General features: G+C 47.4%; 1 protein-coding gene across 2 annotated transcripts; it reads left to right on the forward strand.

Moving 5' to 3' along the window:
- The first annotated feature begins 374 nt into the window (after positions 1-374).
- On the forward strand, positions 375-18,220 carry LOC308591999 (F-box only protein 6-like). Of its 2 annotated transcripts, none has more exons than XM_081203247.1 (6): positions 375-532; positions 6,309-6,592; positions 8,445-8,571; positions 13,056-13,151; positions 15,364-15,499; positions 17,993-18,220. In XM_081203247.1, exons 2-6 carry the CDS (start codon positions 6,334-6,336, stop codon positions 18,137-18,139), a joined length of 765 nt encoding a protein of 254 aa, XP_081059373.1. In that variant the 5' UTR covers positions 375-532; positions 6,309-6,333; the 3' UTR covers positions 18,140-18,220. The 2 variants fall into 2 exon arrangements, with proteins under 2 accessions (XP_081059373.1, XP_081059374.1); XM_081203248.1 differs by lacking the exon at positions 375-532 and adding an exon at positions 4,512-4,580.
- The last annotated feature ends 444 nt before the right edge of the window (positions 18,221-18,664 follow it).

Below are 18,664 nucleotides of genomic sequence, written 5' to 3' on the forward strand. Positions count from 1 at the left end.
AGTTCTTAACCCGAGGTACTATTTCTGGGTTAGTGGAGTCTGTAACCTGAAGCATATGTAACCCGAGGTACCACTGTACTGTCAAAATAAAGATCCGTAGCTGAAATGCCACAACTTAACAGAAGCATTCCCATTTTAAAACGTTAACATAAAGACCACCTCAAAAAAAATATTTTAAAATTGCAACGACAGGAGGCTCGGGTTGAGACAGCAAACGGAACTGAATGGCTTCCTTGAAGCGAACCTGGAAATCCCCAACTGGTGACTGACGACAGTGGCACTACTCTAACCTTTTCTCAGCTCTGTGTGGCGCCTGGGATTTCCCTTCTTCTGGGAGCAGAAGCAGAGGCCGCTTGGTTGGTGGAGGAGAAGCACCGGGCGGGACTTCCCCCGGCTTGTCATTTTAATATTTCCTCCTGGATACTTTCTGTTTCTCCCTTTCTCCCCTCCCCACATTTTTTGCATTCTCTCCGTTTTTGCAACTGGGTGCTGCTCGGGGCAGAGACTCCTTTCCCATTGCTCCGCTGGAAAGGTAAAAATCCAGTTGTTTTTGTTTTTGCGCGAGTTTTTTGCACGTGAGAACGCAAGAGCGGTCTGTAGGATTGAGTCGGTGGACAACCCCCTCTCCCGGGTGCATTCCGCAAAAAAAAAATATCTCCCCTTAATCCATGCAAAGCTTACCGATACCAGCATAGAGGCAGTACTACAAGGGGGGGGGGGGAGAGAGAGAGAGATCTTGATGCTTCTGTGTGTAGTTTTGGGGCAGGGGTCGGGGGGGGGTTGTTGCTGCTTTTGGGGGTCTTGCTTTTGAGCAGCCGGTTGGGGCAGGTGGTTGACCACAGTGAGAACAGGATACTGGGCTGATCCCATGTTTTTACATTAAATAACCAAGCGAAATATTATTATTTTTGTTTCACTTTACGATGTATCTAAAACAGAACAGTTGCAGATGGGTTAAAACAAAAAGTCCGGGTAAAGAATATGAGCGTTATCCGATTATAAAGTATACTTCCAGATTTGTGATAAAAAGCTTGTTTGTTTGTTTTTAAAGTGTTGAATAATAAACAGCGGTGCTGAAAATTGGCCGTATTTTGGTTTTCTTCGCCGCGTAAAAAGGTCAGGTTTGCTCCGCAAGGCTGTGGCGAGTTTCGTTTGCTCAGAAATCGGAAATGGGAACTGGACCACGCCTCAAGAGTTGCCCGAAGGCATGGGGCATTTCTCTCTGGCTTTGCCTTGATTTGATTGCAAAAAGAGATTAGACAAAATGGGCTGATTTGCTTGCAGGGAGGTGATACAGTGGTACCTCGGGTTACATACACTTCAGATTACAGACTCCGCTAACCCAGAAATAGTGCTTCAGGTTAAGAACTTTGCTTCAGGATGAGAACAGACACCGTGCTCCGGCGGCACGGCAGCAGGAGGAGGCCCCATTAGCTAAAGTGGTGCTTCAGGTTAAGAACAGTTTCAGGTTAAGAACGGACCTCCGGAATGAATTAAGTTCTTAACCTGAGGTACCACTGTATTGATGTTGCATCAAAGCAAGTGTTGCGTCCACACATTCAATTTTATTTTCTTATCTTATCGCTTTCCTCCTTGCAAAAAAAACCCCCGATCTTTTTGGGAAGCAGGTTTGTTGCGCAAGAGACCATTCAAATAATTTAGAATGGCACAAACAGTTGTCATATTTCGAAAAGGATGCTATGATGACTCTCATTTTAAATACCCCCTACTATATGTAGGCTATAAAGGTTAAGGGACCCCTGACCATTAGGTCCAGTCGCGGCCGACTCTGGGGTTGCGTCGCTCATCTCGCTTTTTTGGCCGAGGGAGCCAGCGTTCAGCTTCGGGTCATGTGGCTAGCATGACTAAGCCGCTTCTGGCGAACCAGAGCAGGACACGGAAACACCATTTACCTTCCCACCGGAGTGGTACCTATTTATCTACTTGCACTTTGACGTGCTTTCAAACTGCTAGGCTTGCAGGAGCAGGGACCAAGCAATGGGAGCTCACCTCGTAGGGGGGATTCGAACCGTTGACCTTCTGATCGGCAAGTTCTAGGCTCTGTGGTTTAACCCCCGGGGTTCGAAGTGCAAGTAGATAAATAGGTACCACTCTGGTGGGAAGGTAAACGGCGTTTCCGTGCTCTGCTCTGGTTGGCCAGAAGCGGCTTAGTCATGCTGGCCACATGACCCGGAAGCTGTACGCCGGCTCCCTTGGCCATTAAAGCGAGATGAGCGCCGCAACCCTAGAGTCAGTCACGACTGGACCTAATGGTCAGGGGTCCCTTTACCTTTACATGACAGGGTTATTGCATAGGCACCTTCATGTTAATATGGCACAGATTAGCACCGTCTGCACTTTGGCACCTGTAGATGCTCTGAGGGGACTGGCGCTCCTCACTGTGCCTTGGAATGAATCATCAGTTACAGCCTCAATCATTCCATCACCGAATTACTGGCTGGCTTTGTGTCAATAAATCAAAGAGAGCCAGTGACAATCTGCCCAAACCTTCCCAGCCCAAACCGTTACACCTGAGTCCACGCCAGGAACTTTTTCTGGCTTCAGAAGGGGGAGGTATCTGCTCAAGAACGAGAACATGTGGCAAGCATGGGGTTTGCTTCCTGACCCGATAGCCACTGCACCCGTCAAAGGAGACGTTCAGCTGACCTAGCAACAGTTGCAGGCAGCTCCCAGCTCCCAGCTCCCAAAACTTGGGGCAAGCATCAGTGGCCTCAGTGGAAAGGATAGTGGCCCATTTTGGGACGAGCCTTCCAGAAGGCTGTCCAAAAACAAAGAGGGGGGAATGTAGGGGAACAGTTAGGATCACCCCAAAAACCCTAAAACTGTTTGTGAATTCCCCCCCCCAACCAGGCCTCGAAACTGTTCAAAATTCCTTTTGTCTTCTAAAAAATCCAAAACAGCTTTTCTCTGCTCTTCTCTTCTCACAAGATGCTGTGGCAAGGGCAAACCGTTCCTTTTTATCAGTACAAGAATGCTTCAAAAAGCTAATGAATAGACTCTGTCAGAGCAGGCCTGAGACTGACTTTTATCTCACTCTAGTTGCAACATCTTTGGACCTGCTGAACCGCTCACATTCCCCCCCTGGGAAGGGTGCCAAGAGTCCACAATAGTCCCAAGACAGCTTTCTGTACATGCTCAGGAACCTCAACATGGGCAGGACTCCTGAGGGAGGAGAAAGGAGGAGGGAACTGGAAGGGGTATATATGTTTGTGCACATCACTGTGAACTCATGCATGCTTTTTGTGGACTATCACACTTGCTCCTTTTACCAGTTCATGGATGGTAGAAATAAAAGCCTTTTCTCCGAAACTATTCCTTGAGTGTCTGTTGACTCCCACTTCCCTTTCCCAGGCGCAATATTTTCCCCACCCGAGGGCAAAGCCTCATAAGGCTACAGTGGGGCACACACTACAGGGTTGTTGTATAAACCTGCTCTTCTTCTCTTCTCTCTCTCTCTGTCATACACAAACACCAAACGCCGTTGGAGTCTGTAGTTTATTAACAATGAATTAAATTGCTGAACTGGCATAACACTCCCTCTCCCAAACCATGTGGCTGTCATGGCATTGGGATGCTTTTAACCTTTAAAGCCACACCCAAAATGAAAAATGAGTTACATAAATCAGGAACTGGAACTCCTGTTGTTAGTCCTTTCTGTTTCGTTGGGGCAGAAGTTATAGGGGCTGCTTTCACAGCTCTGATAACAGCCTTCATATGCATAGAGATAGATAGGTATTAAAACCGCTAAATAAAGATTGGTTTATTCCAACAGGCCTTCGGGAACTGATTTATTTATTTTTATTTTTAAAGAAAGGGCTTTTAAATACTGCAGGGCTTTATTTATTATCTGTATATTAATATTTTTTAAAATATTGTTTCAATTCTATTAGTGGCTTAATGACTATGATTACCTTTTATATGTTCTCAGCTTTTAGGTTTTTAATCTCTGTTATTATAATTTTTGTAAGCAGCTTTCAGTCCTGGTCTGGAAAGAAGGCGGGTTATAAAATATAACGACAACAGTAATGGTAATGAATTCATATTACAAATATTGCTGTTATTATTTATATCCCACCTTTCTTCCAAGGTTCCCTGCCAATCCCATCATTTTTTCCTCACAACATCCCTGTGAGGGAGGTTAGGGCTGAGTTTAATGACTGAATTGCAGTTTGAACCCTGGTCTCTTCCAGGCCCTCTAACCACTATGCCAGACTTCTTTTTGTGAATAGCCATCAGTTTTATCCTTCAAGCAGATGGTGAGGGTGGCAAAATGGTGTCAAGAACGAACCTGGAAATTCCATTTTTATGCCATGAAATTTTGTCAGAACGGTTGGGGAACTGCCAGGCATAGTAGGAGAGCAGGCGCTGCCCCCCCCCCCAGCAGATTTCCCACAGATTTTGACACTCAGATAGACACTCTCGGTTTGCGGAGGCTCCAAAAATCCATTTAGCCCATAATTCTGTTTCCAGTGACAACCGGGTAGAAGCTTCTAAGGAAGTTCTCAAGAAAGCAGGGCCTTCCCTGCTGTTCCTACTCCACCCCCATATGATCCTCTGAGGTATACTGCCTTGACAAATGGAGGTTCAGATCAGCTATAATAAGAGCTAGTGGGGGGGGGACACTTTTCTCTAGTTTCGACAATCTGCTTTCCACAGAAGCCTTCATCAAGGCATGAAGGCATGAAGGAGATGGCCTGCTTCCCTCTTGACCGAACACAGTGTCAGATATATTGCCTTGGAGTATGGAGGTTCTGTTCAGGTGCTGAGACCAATACACTTCTGAAACACCAGGGATGGGGGGAGCAGTCTATAAATTATTTCATGCTAACCCTATGCCAGGATTTATTTATTTTTTGCAATGTTTTATTGTTTGCTTAAAATTATTATTGTACAATACGGGTTGTATTCAACTCACTTTTACTCACAGAGTAGACCCATTGGACCTCAGGCATATCCAGTCATTTCAATGGGTCTACTCTGAGTAGGGGGACGTGGGTGGCGCTGTGGGTTAAACCAAGAGCCTAGGACTTGCCGATCAGAAGGTCGGTGGTTCGAATCCCCATGACGGGGTGAGCTCCCGTTGCTCAGTCCCTGCTCCTGCCAATCTAGCAGTTCAAAAGCACGTCAAAGTGCAAGTAGATAAATAGGTACCACTTCAGCGGGAAGGTAAACAGTGTTTCCATGTGCTGCTCTGGTTCACCAGAAGCGGCTCAGTCATGCTGGCCACATGACCTGGAAGCTGTACGCCGGCTCCCTCGGCCAATAAAACAAGATGAGCACTGCAACCCCAGAGTCGGCCACGACTGGACCTAATGGTCAGTGGTCTCTTTACCTTTACTCTGAGTAGGAGTAGTAGGGGATAGCTGTTTAAATTAACTTTAATTTTTAAAAAGCCAGAGGCTTTTCTATTAGGATTTGTAGGTGCTGATATCCCAAGGGAGCAGAAAATACTCTTTATGTATGCAACGACAGACGCACAGATGCTATTAGCCCAGGGATGGCTAATAGAGAAGAATGGCAAATTAAACTGTTGTTGTGTACTATGCTGAAATGGCAAAGCTTGACCAGAAAGCTCAGGAACCAAGAAGACCAAAACTTCAACAAAGAATGGGGGAAACGTATAATTTATCTTGGAGTCCACTGCAAGCAGGTGAAAACATTAGCAGAATTGCGATAACACTTGTAACCTAGCAAGTACTATGGAGTTCTTTAAAACGTGGGACTATTGAAAAAGATGCAGTAGGAAATGTTAAATAATATGGCCCATGGAGGTGAAGTCCAGAGATTCAGAGGAATCTTTTAATCGTTGATGTGTATGGTTGTATGTGTATGTTATGATTTTACAGTGGTGCCTCGCAAGACGAAAAGAATCCGTTCTGTGATTCTCTTCGTCTAGCGGTTTTTTCGTCTTGCGAAGCAAGCCCATTGACGGATTAGCGGATTAGCGCTATTAGCGGCTTTTAGCGGCTTTTAGTGGATTATCTGCTGATCGGATCAGCTGATAAGCGGTTTAGCGGCTTAGAAAAAGGGGGGGAAAGGGGGGGAACCAGCAGGAACTCACAGGGCATTGTCGTCTTGCGAAGCAAGCCCATAGGAAATTCGTTTTGCGAAGCACCTCCAAAACGGAAAACTCTTTCGTCTAGCGAGTTTTCCGTCTTGCAAGGCATTCGTCTTGCGGGGCACCACTGTATATTCAAAGAAAAAATATTTCAAAAATAAATAAATAAATGTGGCCCTTCCCTCAACAGCTCTTTTACCGATTTATTATTTTTTCCCCTTTTTTGCAGACAGCTGAGAACACCCCAGAGTAAGATGGTGAACATCGGAGAGTTGCCGGAAGACATCCTGATCGATGTGCTGTGCCTGCTCCCCGCCAGGGAGCTGGTTCTTCGCTGCCGCCTCGTTTGCTCGCTGTGGCGCGACTTGGTGGACCTCCCTTCGCTGTGGAAGCGAAAGTGTCACCTTGAAGGGTTCCACCCCCATGCGCCGGATAGGAATGTTCCCGACTGGAGGATATTCTACTTCCTCTCCACCCTGCGGAAGAACTTAATTCAGAACCCTTGTGCCGAAGGTTTGTTCTTGTCTTGTCAAGACAGAAGTACTGTTTTGGGGGGACAGGAGGCAGACGGGTGGGTGTGGAGGACTCCCTGGTCCTGAATGGGGTAACTGTGCCCCTGAAGGACCAGGTGCGCAGCCTGGGAGTCATTCTTGACTCACAGCTGTCCATGGAGGCGCAGGTCAATTCTGTGTCCAGGGCAGCTGTTTACCAGCTCCATCTGGTATGTAGGCTGAGACCCTCCCTGTCCGCAGACTGTCTCGCCAGAGTAGTGCATGCTCTGTTTATCGCCCACTTGAACTACTGCAGTGCACTCTATGTGGGGCTACATTTGAAGGTGACCCGCAAACTACAACTAATCCAGAATACGGCAGCAAGACTGGTGACTGGGAGTGGCCACCGAGACCATATAACACCGGTCTTGAAAGACCTACACTGGCTCCCAGTATGTTTCCGAGCACAATTCAAAGTGTTGGTGCTGACCTTTAAAGCCCTAAATGGCCTCGGTCCAGTATACCTGAAGGAGCGTCTCCACCTCCATCGTTCTACCCAGACACTGAGGTCCAGCTCTGAGGGACTTCTGCCGGTTCCCTCACTACAAGAAGCTAAGTTACAGGGAACCAGGCAGAGGGCCTTTTTGGTAGTGGCACCTGCCCCGTGGAACACCCTCCCATCAGATGTCAAAGAGAAAAATAACTACCAAACTTTTAGAAGGCATCTGAAGGCAGCCCTGTTTAGGGAAGCTTTTAATGTTTAAAAGGTTGTTGTATTTTAGTGTTTTGTTGGAAGCCGCCCAGAGTGGCTGGGGAAACCCAGCCAGATGGGCAGGGTATAAATAAATTATTATTATTATTATTATTATTATTATTATTTGGCTCAGATTTCGAGCTGATTTAGAGCACCCTTCCTTCAAACGTTGGTGGGGTGCGGGTGGCGTTGAGCTGGGCCTCAAAAGTCTGGAGGATGGGATGCGGCCCTCGAGGCCTTTCTGTCTGGCCCTCAGGAATTTTGTGAGCCACGCCCCCTTCTCCACAAGCCACACCCTTCGCCCTCCCTGCTTCCTGACCTGCCGAACAGAAGATCGGCGGTTCAAATCCCCACGACGGAGCGAGCTCCTGTTGCTCTGTCCCAGCTCCTGCCAACCTAGCAGTTCAAAATCATCCCAGTGCAAGTAGATAAATAGGTACCACTTTGGTGGGAAGGTAAACAGCGTTTCCGTGCGCTCTGGTTTCTGTCACGGTGTCAGATTGTTGAAAACCTTTGAAACTCAATAAAAAACAATGGGCGAAAAATAAAGAGAAAAGAACAGCTGTAGTGATCACTGTCATGGAATCATAGAATGGTAGACTTGGAAGGGACCACGACATAGCTGTCAACATTCCCTTTTTCTGTGGGAAATTCCCTTATTCCAGCGCTGCTTCCCGCTGCTATCCCAGATTGCTAGATATCCCGTAGACTGTCCCCGGGACACGTGAGGCTGCTGATCCCTTATTTTCGAGGCTGCTGATCCCTTATTTTCAAATCTGAAAGTTGACAGCTATGGACCACAAGGGTTATCTAGTTACACCCGCTGCAATGAGGGAATCTTTCGCCCCACGTGGGGCTCACAACCCTGAGGTTAAAGCGTCTCATGCTCTGCCGACTGAGCTATGGAAGGATCTGGTAAAATGCCAAGAGCGGTCAGAGAAATTCAGAGCCTTGAAAAGCACATCCAGCTGAAAGAGGAAGTGGAAATGAGTGCCTCTCTTTCAGTTTCCTCCTTCAGCTCTGTGTACTTGTCAAGGGACTTGGAAAAGGTCACTGCCAATTGGACAGTGATGGTGTCCTCTGCTTTCATTATATCTTCTCTTTCTGCTTTCCCCTACAGCGGGCTTCAACTCCTGGAAAATTGAACAGAATGGAGGGGACGAGTGGAAGATTGAGGACCTTCCTGGAAACCATGGGAGGGAATTTCCTGACCCGCACGTCCGCAAATACTTCGTGACATCTTACGGGTGAGGATTGTGGATCTTACGTGAAAGATCTTAGCGTTGTACCTGACAAACTTCTTCCTTTTCGGGTATGCCAGTTTGCACCCAGATGCCACCCTCTGGGTTGTCTCCAGCCAAGTCCTACTGAGAGACAGGCCAGCTGAAATTCCTGGACCTAAATCAGTCTTAAGGACTAGTAACTTCCATTTTTTATTTATTTTTAAAATGAAATGAGATTCTTAGGGTTTTCATCCAGATACCGACAATGTTCCATTCGAGAATTGACCCATTGAGGGGGGAAATGGACCATAGTCAGTCATGTCCCTTGACTGCAGTGGGTCTACTCGGAGTAGGACTAGTATTGGAAGTAACCCATGCTGAAAGGTGAGATCAGATTGGCCTCATTGTCTGGTTGCCAAAGAGAGCAGGAGGTAGGGTCATCGTGGCTGCCTGTCAGATGTTGGTGGGGAATCTGCGGCTTTGAGAAGTTGTTGGGCTTCTAGTAGCCATGCTCCAGGATGATGGGAGTCGGAGTCCAGCAACACCTAGAGGGCCACAGGTCCCTCATCTCTGTGTTATGTAATAAACAAAAATCTGCCCTTATTCCCTCACGGGGGACACAAGAGCCCTTATAGAGTCCTTTGTAGGTTCTCCATCGGTCAGAGGAAAGAACAGAGGCCAACCAGAGAATATTGAGAAGCAAAGCGGCTTGTAAGCCTGATCTTTATTGAACAGTTGCAACAGGGTCCTCACTCACCACACGCAGGAAAGGAGGAGGACCCTGAACAAAGGTGTCCCCCCCCTTATATAGACATTTTAAATTGCCCCCCTTGGAGTCCAAGACCACCCCCAGAAACATCATACATACATCACAGAAGGGGCGTAGCTTAAGACCACCCCCCAGATACATCATACCTACATCACGGAAAGGGAGGTCTACAGCAGAAATCTGAGTGCTTTGTTTACCTCCTGTCGTTGTTTATCTCCTGTCTGGCAGATTACCTGTTAATGCTTACTGGATTGATTCCCTGGGGAGCCTGGCCAATCTTTTGTAATGATAAATACTTAGTTCCTGAGTCAGATCACAGGCTCACCCTATTCATATACAGATAAGACAGGATTTGCGAAGGAAAAGACAACGGGGAGGCTTTTCCATTTGACTTTGCAGAAAAAAACACCTGGCCAGTTTGGGAGTCAAAATGGCAACATGGCTGTTCTCCTGTGCAGCTTCAGACATGTGGTTTATATATTTATGTACGTGTTTGCTTGGTACATTTATGAACCTTTATTATATACATAAGACCTTAATTTTTTATTTCAGTTAAAAGAAGGCAGAGTGGTTATTGTCATGGAATTCTACTCAATATTGATCCAGAGCAGAACTCCGACATAGTTAGCAAAGTAAAAACTTAAACGTTGCAAGATTCCCAAAAAATAGACCAGAGGCAATTGTATTTCATCCAGCAGAGCTTTACTGCTGCTGAAGGCAAATGAGCATAATGGTCACAAATAAAATACATACAGGATTGGCACTGTCCATAAGAAATCCAGTTGCAGCAGAAGTAACTTAAACTTACAATAACTTAGAATAAGTCTAAACCTTAACACTAAGCATACTATGTGCAGAACACCACACCAGAAGGAAAAGAGATAGGAATAGGAAGTGAAACCCAGCCTCCTTCTGGCCCTACTTTTATAGAGAGCATGACCTTGACTGAAAGTGATAACAGAACCAGTTTAAGCCAGCTGTACTCAGCTTCTCGGAAGGAATAACCCAAAGATCATGAACCTTCTGCTTGTTTCTGTCACACGGAGAAGCTTGAAGCGTCCCCAAAGCAAAGGAAGGATTGAACTCTGATTAATAAGAAAGAGAGCCAGTGTGGTGTAGTGGTTAAGAGCAGTAGTCTTGCAATCTGGGGAACCGGGTTCGCGTCTCCGCTCCTCCACATGCAGCTGCTGGGTGACATTGGGCCAGTCACGCTTCTTTGAAGTCTCTCAGCCCCACTCACCTCACAGAGTGTTTGTTGTGGGGGAGGAAGGGAAAGGAGAATGTTAGCCGCTTTGAGACTCCTTCGGGTAGTGATAAAGCGGGATATCAAATCCAAACTTTTCTTCTTCTACACACAGAGGCTTGAACCAGCAAGACTCTGGGAAGGGTGCGTATAAGAATCTCTGTCTCCACCCTCTAGCCCAGGTCGTTTTATTCACAAAAGAACTTTTTACAGAGTGTTCGTAAGAACCAATCAGATATCTTCTGAGCATTTCAACAAACCCCAAGTGGGGACAAAGTTAAACTACCAAAACTAATTAAGCACACGTATTTTTGGGGTAAACAAAACAGAACTACAAAGGAGTGCATTTGGCAACCCCTGAGGTCATGAACAAGCAATACACTTGATAAGAAGGATGGCCAGGAAAACAGCGATCATTATCACCTTCCCTAAGATTAACATCCTAAGATTAACATATCAGAAAAGCTGCACCAAAGAAACTTGCCCACTTTCTTTATGGCCCAGGAGGCATGCCTGGCAAAGCAACTGGCAGTGTACCTGCCTTGTCAAGCAAGAGAAATGGAACAGGGATGCAGAGGTGTGGATTGATCAAGAATCATATCAAAATAGTTTAAACCCAGTCAACGCAATGCTGTCATTGCTGACACAGATGGTTTACTCTATATTTGTTATAATTCCTCATAGCAATCCCACCTGTTCACTACAAAGCTTCCAGAATAAGTAGAATAGGAAAGATCTCTACATATCAGAGCGATGCTTTTTGCACTAAGAAATGCAAACTGACAGTTACGGTGGTAGCCAGGGGCAGTAAAGGCAAGTGATGGAGTTCAGGGATGAGGAACCTGTAGCCATCCAGGACTCCCATCAGCCCCAATCAGCATGAGATAATGGGAGATGTTGTCATACAACATCTGGAGCTTCTCCAGCTCAGCATTAAAAGGAAGCGGAGTTCTGACGGTGTTAGCTAGGGGCAGCAAAGACAAGTAACGGTTCAAATATGGTGAACTTGTGGCCTTCAGGATATTTTAGACCTCCCCCCCTCAGCCAGCAGAGCTGATGACTGGAGATGATGAGAATTGTGTCGCAGAGCGACGCAGCTTCCTCATTCCTCCCGTAAAATTGGGTTGACGCGTTTGTTTGCCCCATTAGTCCTTCTGTCCCCCCTTAAATTTAATTTGATTTCAGCCTGATCTTTTATTTCCCTTTTCTTCCCTCCCCCTCCCCTTTTATGAAGATCACCCGCTCTGAGACCCCACAGCTAATTCTCCTCCGGCCTCCTTGCTGGCCCAAGTAGGGCCCAGCTAGCCCTGGGGATTATCTAACGCTTATTTCCCCTAAATTGATTTCTGAATTTTCAATTTTATTGTTATTCATGTTTTTATATTGTATTTTATGCTGTTTTTACAATTAAGTGTTTTAAATTTGTTGTTAGCTGCCCTGAGCCTGGTTTTTGAACTGGGAAGGGCGGGGTATAAATAAAAAATGTATTATTATTATTAAATTTGTGCTGAGACTTTCCAGTCCCGGAGGCTGTTTCCAGTGCTTCGGCTCAGCTCCGGAAGACACCATGCAGAGAAAATCCTTAGCTGTTTCCAAGAGCTTTTTCTCTGGCGGTGTGCAGTAGTGCCACCTTTTGTGGGCGAGACTGGAGGGCTCCAAAATCCTGTCAGAGTATTGCACATACTTCCCCAAGCCTGGGGAAGCGCTTGCCCAGCTTTGGGAAGGAAGCACGATGCTCTGACAGGATTTTGGAGCCCTGCTGCCTCCTTCCCAAAGCCAGGCAGGGGAGGCCTCTTCACATGGGCAGGAGCACCAAGCAGCTAACCCGCCCTCACTGTCCAGCCTTGGGGTTAGGCTACGCCCCTCCCCCATGCACTGCCCCACTGGCTGGTGAATACCGGCACTTTTTCCCCCTACAAGAAAAGCATTGGCATACAGCCTCAGCCCAGTCTACCTGAAGGAGCGTCTCTACCCCCATCGTTCTGCCCGGACACTGAGGTCCAGCGCCGAGGGCCTCCTGGCAGTTCCCTCCCTGAGAGAAGTGAGGTTACAGGGAACCAGGCAGAGGGTCTTCTCGGTGGTGGCACCCGCCCTGTAGAACGCGCTCCCATCAGATGTCGAAGAGATACAACTACCTGACATTTAGAAGACATCTGAAGGGAAGTTTTTAATGTGCGACATTTTGATGTATTTTTAATCTTTGCTGGAAGCCGCCCAGAGTGGCTGGGGAAACCCAGCCAGATGGGCAGGGTACAAATATTATTATTATTATTATTATTATTATTATTATTATTATTATTATTATGGCCCCATGGAGAAGAGATCAAAATGGCCCAACGGGAATCTCAGGGGTGTGGTCTCCCTCCCTCTCAAGAAAGTGACTCTGAAGGTGTTTGTTTGCTTGTTGCAAACCTCTCCTCCCTGCCACACGCACTCCCTGCCCCCCCCCCTTTTGAACCACTGGTACCTTTGAACACCTCCAATGTGCCTTTGCAGGCTCTGCCTCAAAAACCAGCTTGTTACCTTAAAGAATCATGGCTACTGGGATGAGCTGATGGACGAGGTCAAGCCAGTTATTGTGGTGAAGGATTGGTAAGTAAATTGGGGTGGGCGGGAGGAGAGAACTCAGAGAAAGGAGGGCACAAAAACCGGAGGAAGGGGTAACAGCAATGAAAGCCCACTTTATTTGCTATAGAATGAGGCACACTTAATTCCTTGCAGGGGTAACTATTTGCAAAGGTATGTTCACCGTTAATCTCCTCCAATGGGGTAGTGGCCCTGGGTCTAGATACTATTTCTGCAGTGGGGTCTCTGCCTCCAGCATCCCAGAGCTGACCAATCTGCACAAAAGTGGAGCTTTTTAGCCACTGAGAAGGAGTCTTCTAACCCTTTGTGCCAACGGGAGCCAATTGGAGTGAAAAGAGGCAAGTCGGCCACTGAGAACGGGCTCCCATGGTCCCTCTGGAGAAGGCATGTGGGAAACGAGTTGTTCTGTGTGCTTCAAAGCTATAAACAAGCTATAAACTGTAAACAGGTTGATACAGTGGCAGGATTTTAAGTGAACACTTGCAACTAGTAGAAGATTAGATAAAATTAAGGGAAATAATAATTGGATAAGTGTAAGTATGGAAATGGGACGCGGGTGGCGCTGTGGGTTAAACCACAGAGCCTAGGACTTGCCGATCAGAAGGTCAGCAGTTCGAATCCCCGCGACGGGGTGAGCTCCCTTTGCTCAGTCCCTGCTCCTGCCAACCTAGCAGTTTGAAATCACGTCAAACTGCAAGTAGATAAATAGGTACCGCTCCAGCAGGAAGGTAAAGGGCGTTTCCGTGCCTGCTCTAGTTCACCAGAAGCGGCTTAGTCATGCTGACCACATGAACTGGAAGCTGTACGCCGGCTCTCTCGGCCAATAAAGCGAGATGAGCGCTGCAACCCCAGATTCGGCCACGACTGGACCTAATGGTCAGGGGTCCCTTTTCCCTTTACCTAAGTATGGAAATGCAGCAGAATTTTGTTTATATAAGGAGCCAGAAGAGGGTATGCAGGGAAGTCTAGAATCTCAAAGAGAAGGTTCATGAAAATGTATCTGTATAAATCCAGATCTGGTAGAAACGTGAGTTAACTTTTGTTTTTAATTGTGGAAATGTAACTGTGGAAAATAAATAAATGTACAAAAGAAAAAAAGCTCAGCATTTAGGAGCACTGAAATGCAAGGTTTCAAGGGTATGGTGTGCAAGCTTTTATGACGTACAGTGCAACTTCTAAAGTCACCTTGAAAATTGATAGTGCAGCACTCCAAATCATTTGCCCGTGAAAGTAGTAGATCCAGGCAACTTGTGGAGATCTGCCCTGATAGTTGCAATGCATCCCTCATTATTAAAGGTAAAGGTAAAGATAAAGATAAAGGGACCCCTGACCATTAGGTCCAGTTGTTACCGACTCTGGGGTTGCGGCGCTCATCTCGCTTTACTAGCCGAGGGAGCCGGTGTACAGCTTCCGGGTCATGTGGCCAGCATGACTAAGCCGCCTCTGGCGAACCAGAGCAGCGCACGGAAACGCCGTTTACCATCCCGCTGGAGCGGTACCTATTTATCTACTTGCACTTAGATGTGCTTTGGAACTGCTAGGTTGGCAGGAGCAGGGACTGAGCAAAGGGAGCTCACCCCGTTGCGGGGATTCGAACCGCCGACCTTCTGATCAGCAAGTCTTAGGCTCTGTGGTTTAACCCACAGCGCCACCTGCGTCCCATTCCCTTGTATTATATAATTATAAGATAATTGCAGGTGTGTGGTTGTGAGCAGGTAGGGTGGCCTTGGAGGAAGGGCCCCAGAACTTCCAAATTTGACACCGCACTACCGATCTCCAGTGCCAGATTTACGTATAAGCTAAACAAGCTCTAGCTTAGGACCCCAATCTCTTGGGGGCCCCCAAAAAATTTAAAGGAAAAAAAACCTGGATGTACATTTCCAAAATATAAGATAAAAAACAAATAAAATAAAACCTACATACAGCAACAGTGTTTTGTGTTGTGTAGGCTCCTATGATGTACATCTTTTGTTATTTGCAAATGGCTTTAGGTCCATAAATTACCGTATAGCATATATTCAACACAAAAAAACACTGGCAGTTTGTTGTTGACAAAGGACAGCTGGACATAGAAAGGGCCCCATTACCTTCAGTAGCTTAGGGCCTCATCAAACCTAAATCCGGCCCTGGATGCTGCAAAGACGCAAGGTTAGAGCTGGGGTCTGTGCCCACCTGTCCACTTGTGACATCCTTCTATTCCTCGTGTTCCGCATCCTAGGTATGCCGCCCGATACGACTGCGGCTGTCGCTACCAGCTCCGGGTGGAGCTTCTTTCCGCAGACTACATCGTCCTGCAAGAATTTCACCCCGAAGACGTGGTCATTGAAGCGTGGAGCGATGCAACATGGCACGAGGTGAAGGCATCAGGGTGGGGCGGGGCAGTGGGGTGGGCCTGGCATGGCTCTGTCTTCCCCCAGAGCACAACTGCAAGGTGGGCATTTGTTTTTTGCCGGTTTGTGGTCCTCGTGGGGCTCGTGTAGTACAGCATCCTGCAAAGTGGCCAGTTCGAGGGCAGAAACAGGGATCTTCCTACCTGTGATTCCCATTAACTGATATTCAAGTACAGTGGTGCCTCGCAAGACGAAAAGAATCCGTTCTGAGAGTCTCTTCGTCTAGCGGTTTTTTCGTCTTGCGAAGCAAGCCCATTGACGGATTAGCGCTATTAGCGGCTTTTAGCGGCTTATCGGCTTAGCGGATAAGCGGCTTGGAAAAAGGGGGGGAGGGGGGAAAACCCGCAGGAACTCGCAAGACATTGTCGTCTTGCGAAGCAAGCCCATAGGAGATTCGTTTTGCGAAGCACCTCCAAAACGGAAAACTCTTTCGTCTAGCGAGTTTTCCGTCTTGCGGGGCACCACTGTACACCAGTTGATTTATTTATAGAAATATATTTGTAGACCACTATTCGTTTGTTTTTTTTAAAAAACCATCATAGTGGCTTACAACATATAGAAAACCATATACAGTGGTACTTCATGTTGTGTAACCTCCAGGTTATGGGAATCTTTGGGTTATGGCTGCGGCAAACCTGGAAACGCTTCCAGGTTTCTCCGCTCATGCATGCGCAGAAGTTCTCTATCGCGCCATGTGTGTGCGCAGAAGCTGTGCCGCTAGTTACGGATTTTTGGAGTTTCGCATGGCACTCCGAAACAAATTAAATCCGTAACCAGAGGTACCAGAGGAAACTCTGGAAAAATGTATTCTTAAAAGTCTGCATAGGCCTGGAGGAATAGAAAAGTTCAGCAGGCATTTAAACGTCGGCACAAAAGGCGCACCTGCCTGAACCTCTAGTGGCAGAGAGTTCCACAGGACTGGGCCGATGACACTAAAAGCTCATTTTCTTGTTGTCAAGTGAGTTGTGAAATAACACTCCTTCAGAGGATGTCAGTGCTTTAGCTGGGAGATAAGGGTTCAGGGGACGCTTGAGGTAGCCAGGACCTAAAGTTGTTCAAGGCTTTGTAAATTAGTGCAAGGAACTTGAACCTGGCTTGGCAGTAGACAGGCAGGCAGCGGAGACGCTTTAACAATGGTGTCATGTGGTCTCGAACCATCAGCAATCTGGCCGCAGCATTCTGCACCGGCTGGAGTTTCCGAACCACCCCCAAGGGCAACCCCATGTAGAGCGCATTGCAGTAATCTTGCCCATGGACTGCAGTGGTCAGGTAACTTCGGTAGGTCTACTATGAGCAGGTATACAGCCTTAAAAGATCAGCAGAGGGCTGCTACGTCTGTGCCTCGCGAGGTTCTTGATGTTGCGACGTCCGATTGGCTACCTGGAGAACGTTCAGACGTTTTGCTTCTTTATCCCACGAAGGTGGCCTTACGAGGCGATCAGGCCGAGAAACTTCGCAGCATCCAAACCTCTTCCTCTGCGCAGCCTGGGAGTCATTTTGGACTCACAGCTCTCCATGGAGGGGCAGGTTAATTCTGTGTCCAGGGCGGCTGTCTACCAGCTCCATCTGGTACGCAGGCTAAGACCCTACCTGTCCGCAGACTGTCTCGCCAGAGTGCTGCATGCTCTAGTTATCTCACGCTTGGAATACTGCAATGCGCTCTACGTGGGGCTACCTTTGAAGGTGACCCGGAAACTGCAATTAATCCAGAATGCTGCAGCTAGATTGGTGACTCGGAGTGGCCGCCAGGACCACATAACACCGGTCCTGAAAGACCTTCACTGGCTCCCAGTACGTTTCTGAGCACCATTCAAAGTGTTGGTGCTGACCTTTAAAGCCCTAAACAGCCTTGGCCCAGTATACATGAAGGAACGTCTCCACCTCCATTATTCTGCCCGGACACTGAGGTCCAGCGCCAAGGGCCTTCTGGCGGTTCCATCGCTATGAGAAGCCAAGTTACAGGGAACCAGACAGAGGGCCTTCTCGGTAGTGGCGCCCACCCTGTGGAACACCCTCCCTTCAGATGTGAAGGAAATAAGCAGCTATCCTATCTTTAAAAGACATCTGAAGGCAGCCCTGTTTAGGGAAGTTTTTAATATTTAATGCTCTACTGTGGTGTAGTGGTCAAGAGCGGTAGTCTCGTAATCTGGGGAACTGGGTTCGCGTCTCCGCTCCTCCACATGCAGCCGCTGGGTGACCTTGGGCCAGTCACACTTCTCTGAAGTCTCTCAGCCCCACTCACCTCACAGAGTGCTTGTTGTGGGGGAGGAAGGGAAAAGGAGAATGTTAGCCGCTTTGAGACTCCTTAAAAGGGAGTGAAAGGCGGGATATCAAATCCAAATCCAAACTTGATTGGGAGCCGCCCAGAGTGGCTGGGGAAACTCAGCCAGATGGGCGGGGTATAAATAATAAATTATTATTATTATTATTATTATTATTCCATCTCTCTCTCTCCAGGTCTCGCACACGTTTCACGATTACCCTCGTGGAGTCCGCCACGTCATCCTTCACCACGGAGGCAGCGACACCCAGTACTGGGCTGGCTGGTACGGCATCAGAGTCACCAACAGCAGCATAACCATTGAGCCGGAGGTGGCAGAGTGAAAGCTCATGGCGCTGCGAGGCTTGGCTGGATTTTTTAGAGAGACATATATACATATATCTATAAAACCTCCCTTTTCAGCACTTTCTTTCTTTCGCGTGGTTGATGGGCGAAGCATCCCTTCCTGGCCCCTTTAAATTTGCACAGCCAATAATCCTCTTCCATTGCTGCCCTTGAGAAGGATCCCTTTTTTTGAAGACAACCTGTTTTGCCAGTTTATTTAGAGCAAGCTGGCTCCCTGAAGCGCTGATTGGCTAGCCCTTGTGTCGGTCATGGCTGCGTGCAGCGCTGATTGGCTGGCCTGTGTCCCTGCAGTTAGGACGCCACTTCCCTTACATCTTGAGAGCAGAGTTGGCGTTTATGTCGGTCATAAAGCAAGTTTTTTTATTTTAAAAATATCTCCCAGAGGATCAAATAAATGCCCACACTTGAAAAAGAAAGTTATCAGCCAGCTTAAAAGAAAGTTGGGGGCTTTTTAGTGGTGGGGAGAGGAGAGGGGAAACAGCCCCATCAATTTGGAGGCAGGC

This window comes from Podarcis bocagei (genome assembly GCF_964188305.1).
Source record: "Podarcis bocagei genome assembly, chromosome: 7".
Lineage (NCBI taxonomy): Eukaryota > Metazoa > Chordata > Lepidosauria > Squamata > Lacertidae > Podarcis > Podarcis bocagei.

Bases quoted from the DNA above. Each gene is read 5' to 3' on its own strand.
- LOC308591999 (XM_081203247.1), top strand. From the start codon at position 6,334: ATGGTGAACATCGGAGAGTTGCCGGAAGACATCCTGATCGATGTGCTG. The intron at 6,593-8,444 runs GTTTGTTCTTGT...TTTCCCCTACAG, and splicing joins TCAGAACCCTTGTGCCGAAG to CGGGCTTCAACTCCTGGAAA. The intron at 8,572-13,055 runs GTGAGGATTGTG...GTGCCTTTGCAG, and splicing joins TACTTCGTGACATCTTACGG to GCTCTGCCTCAAAAACCAGC.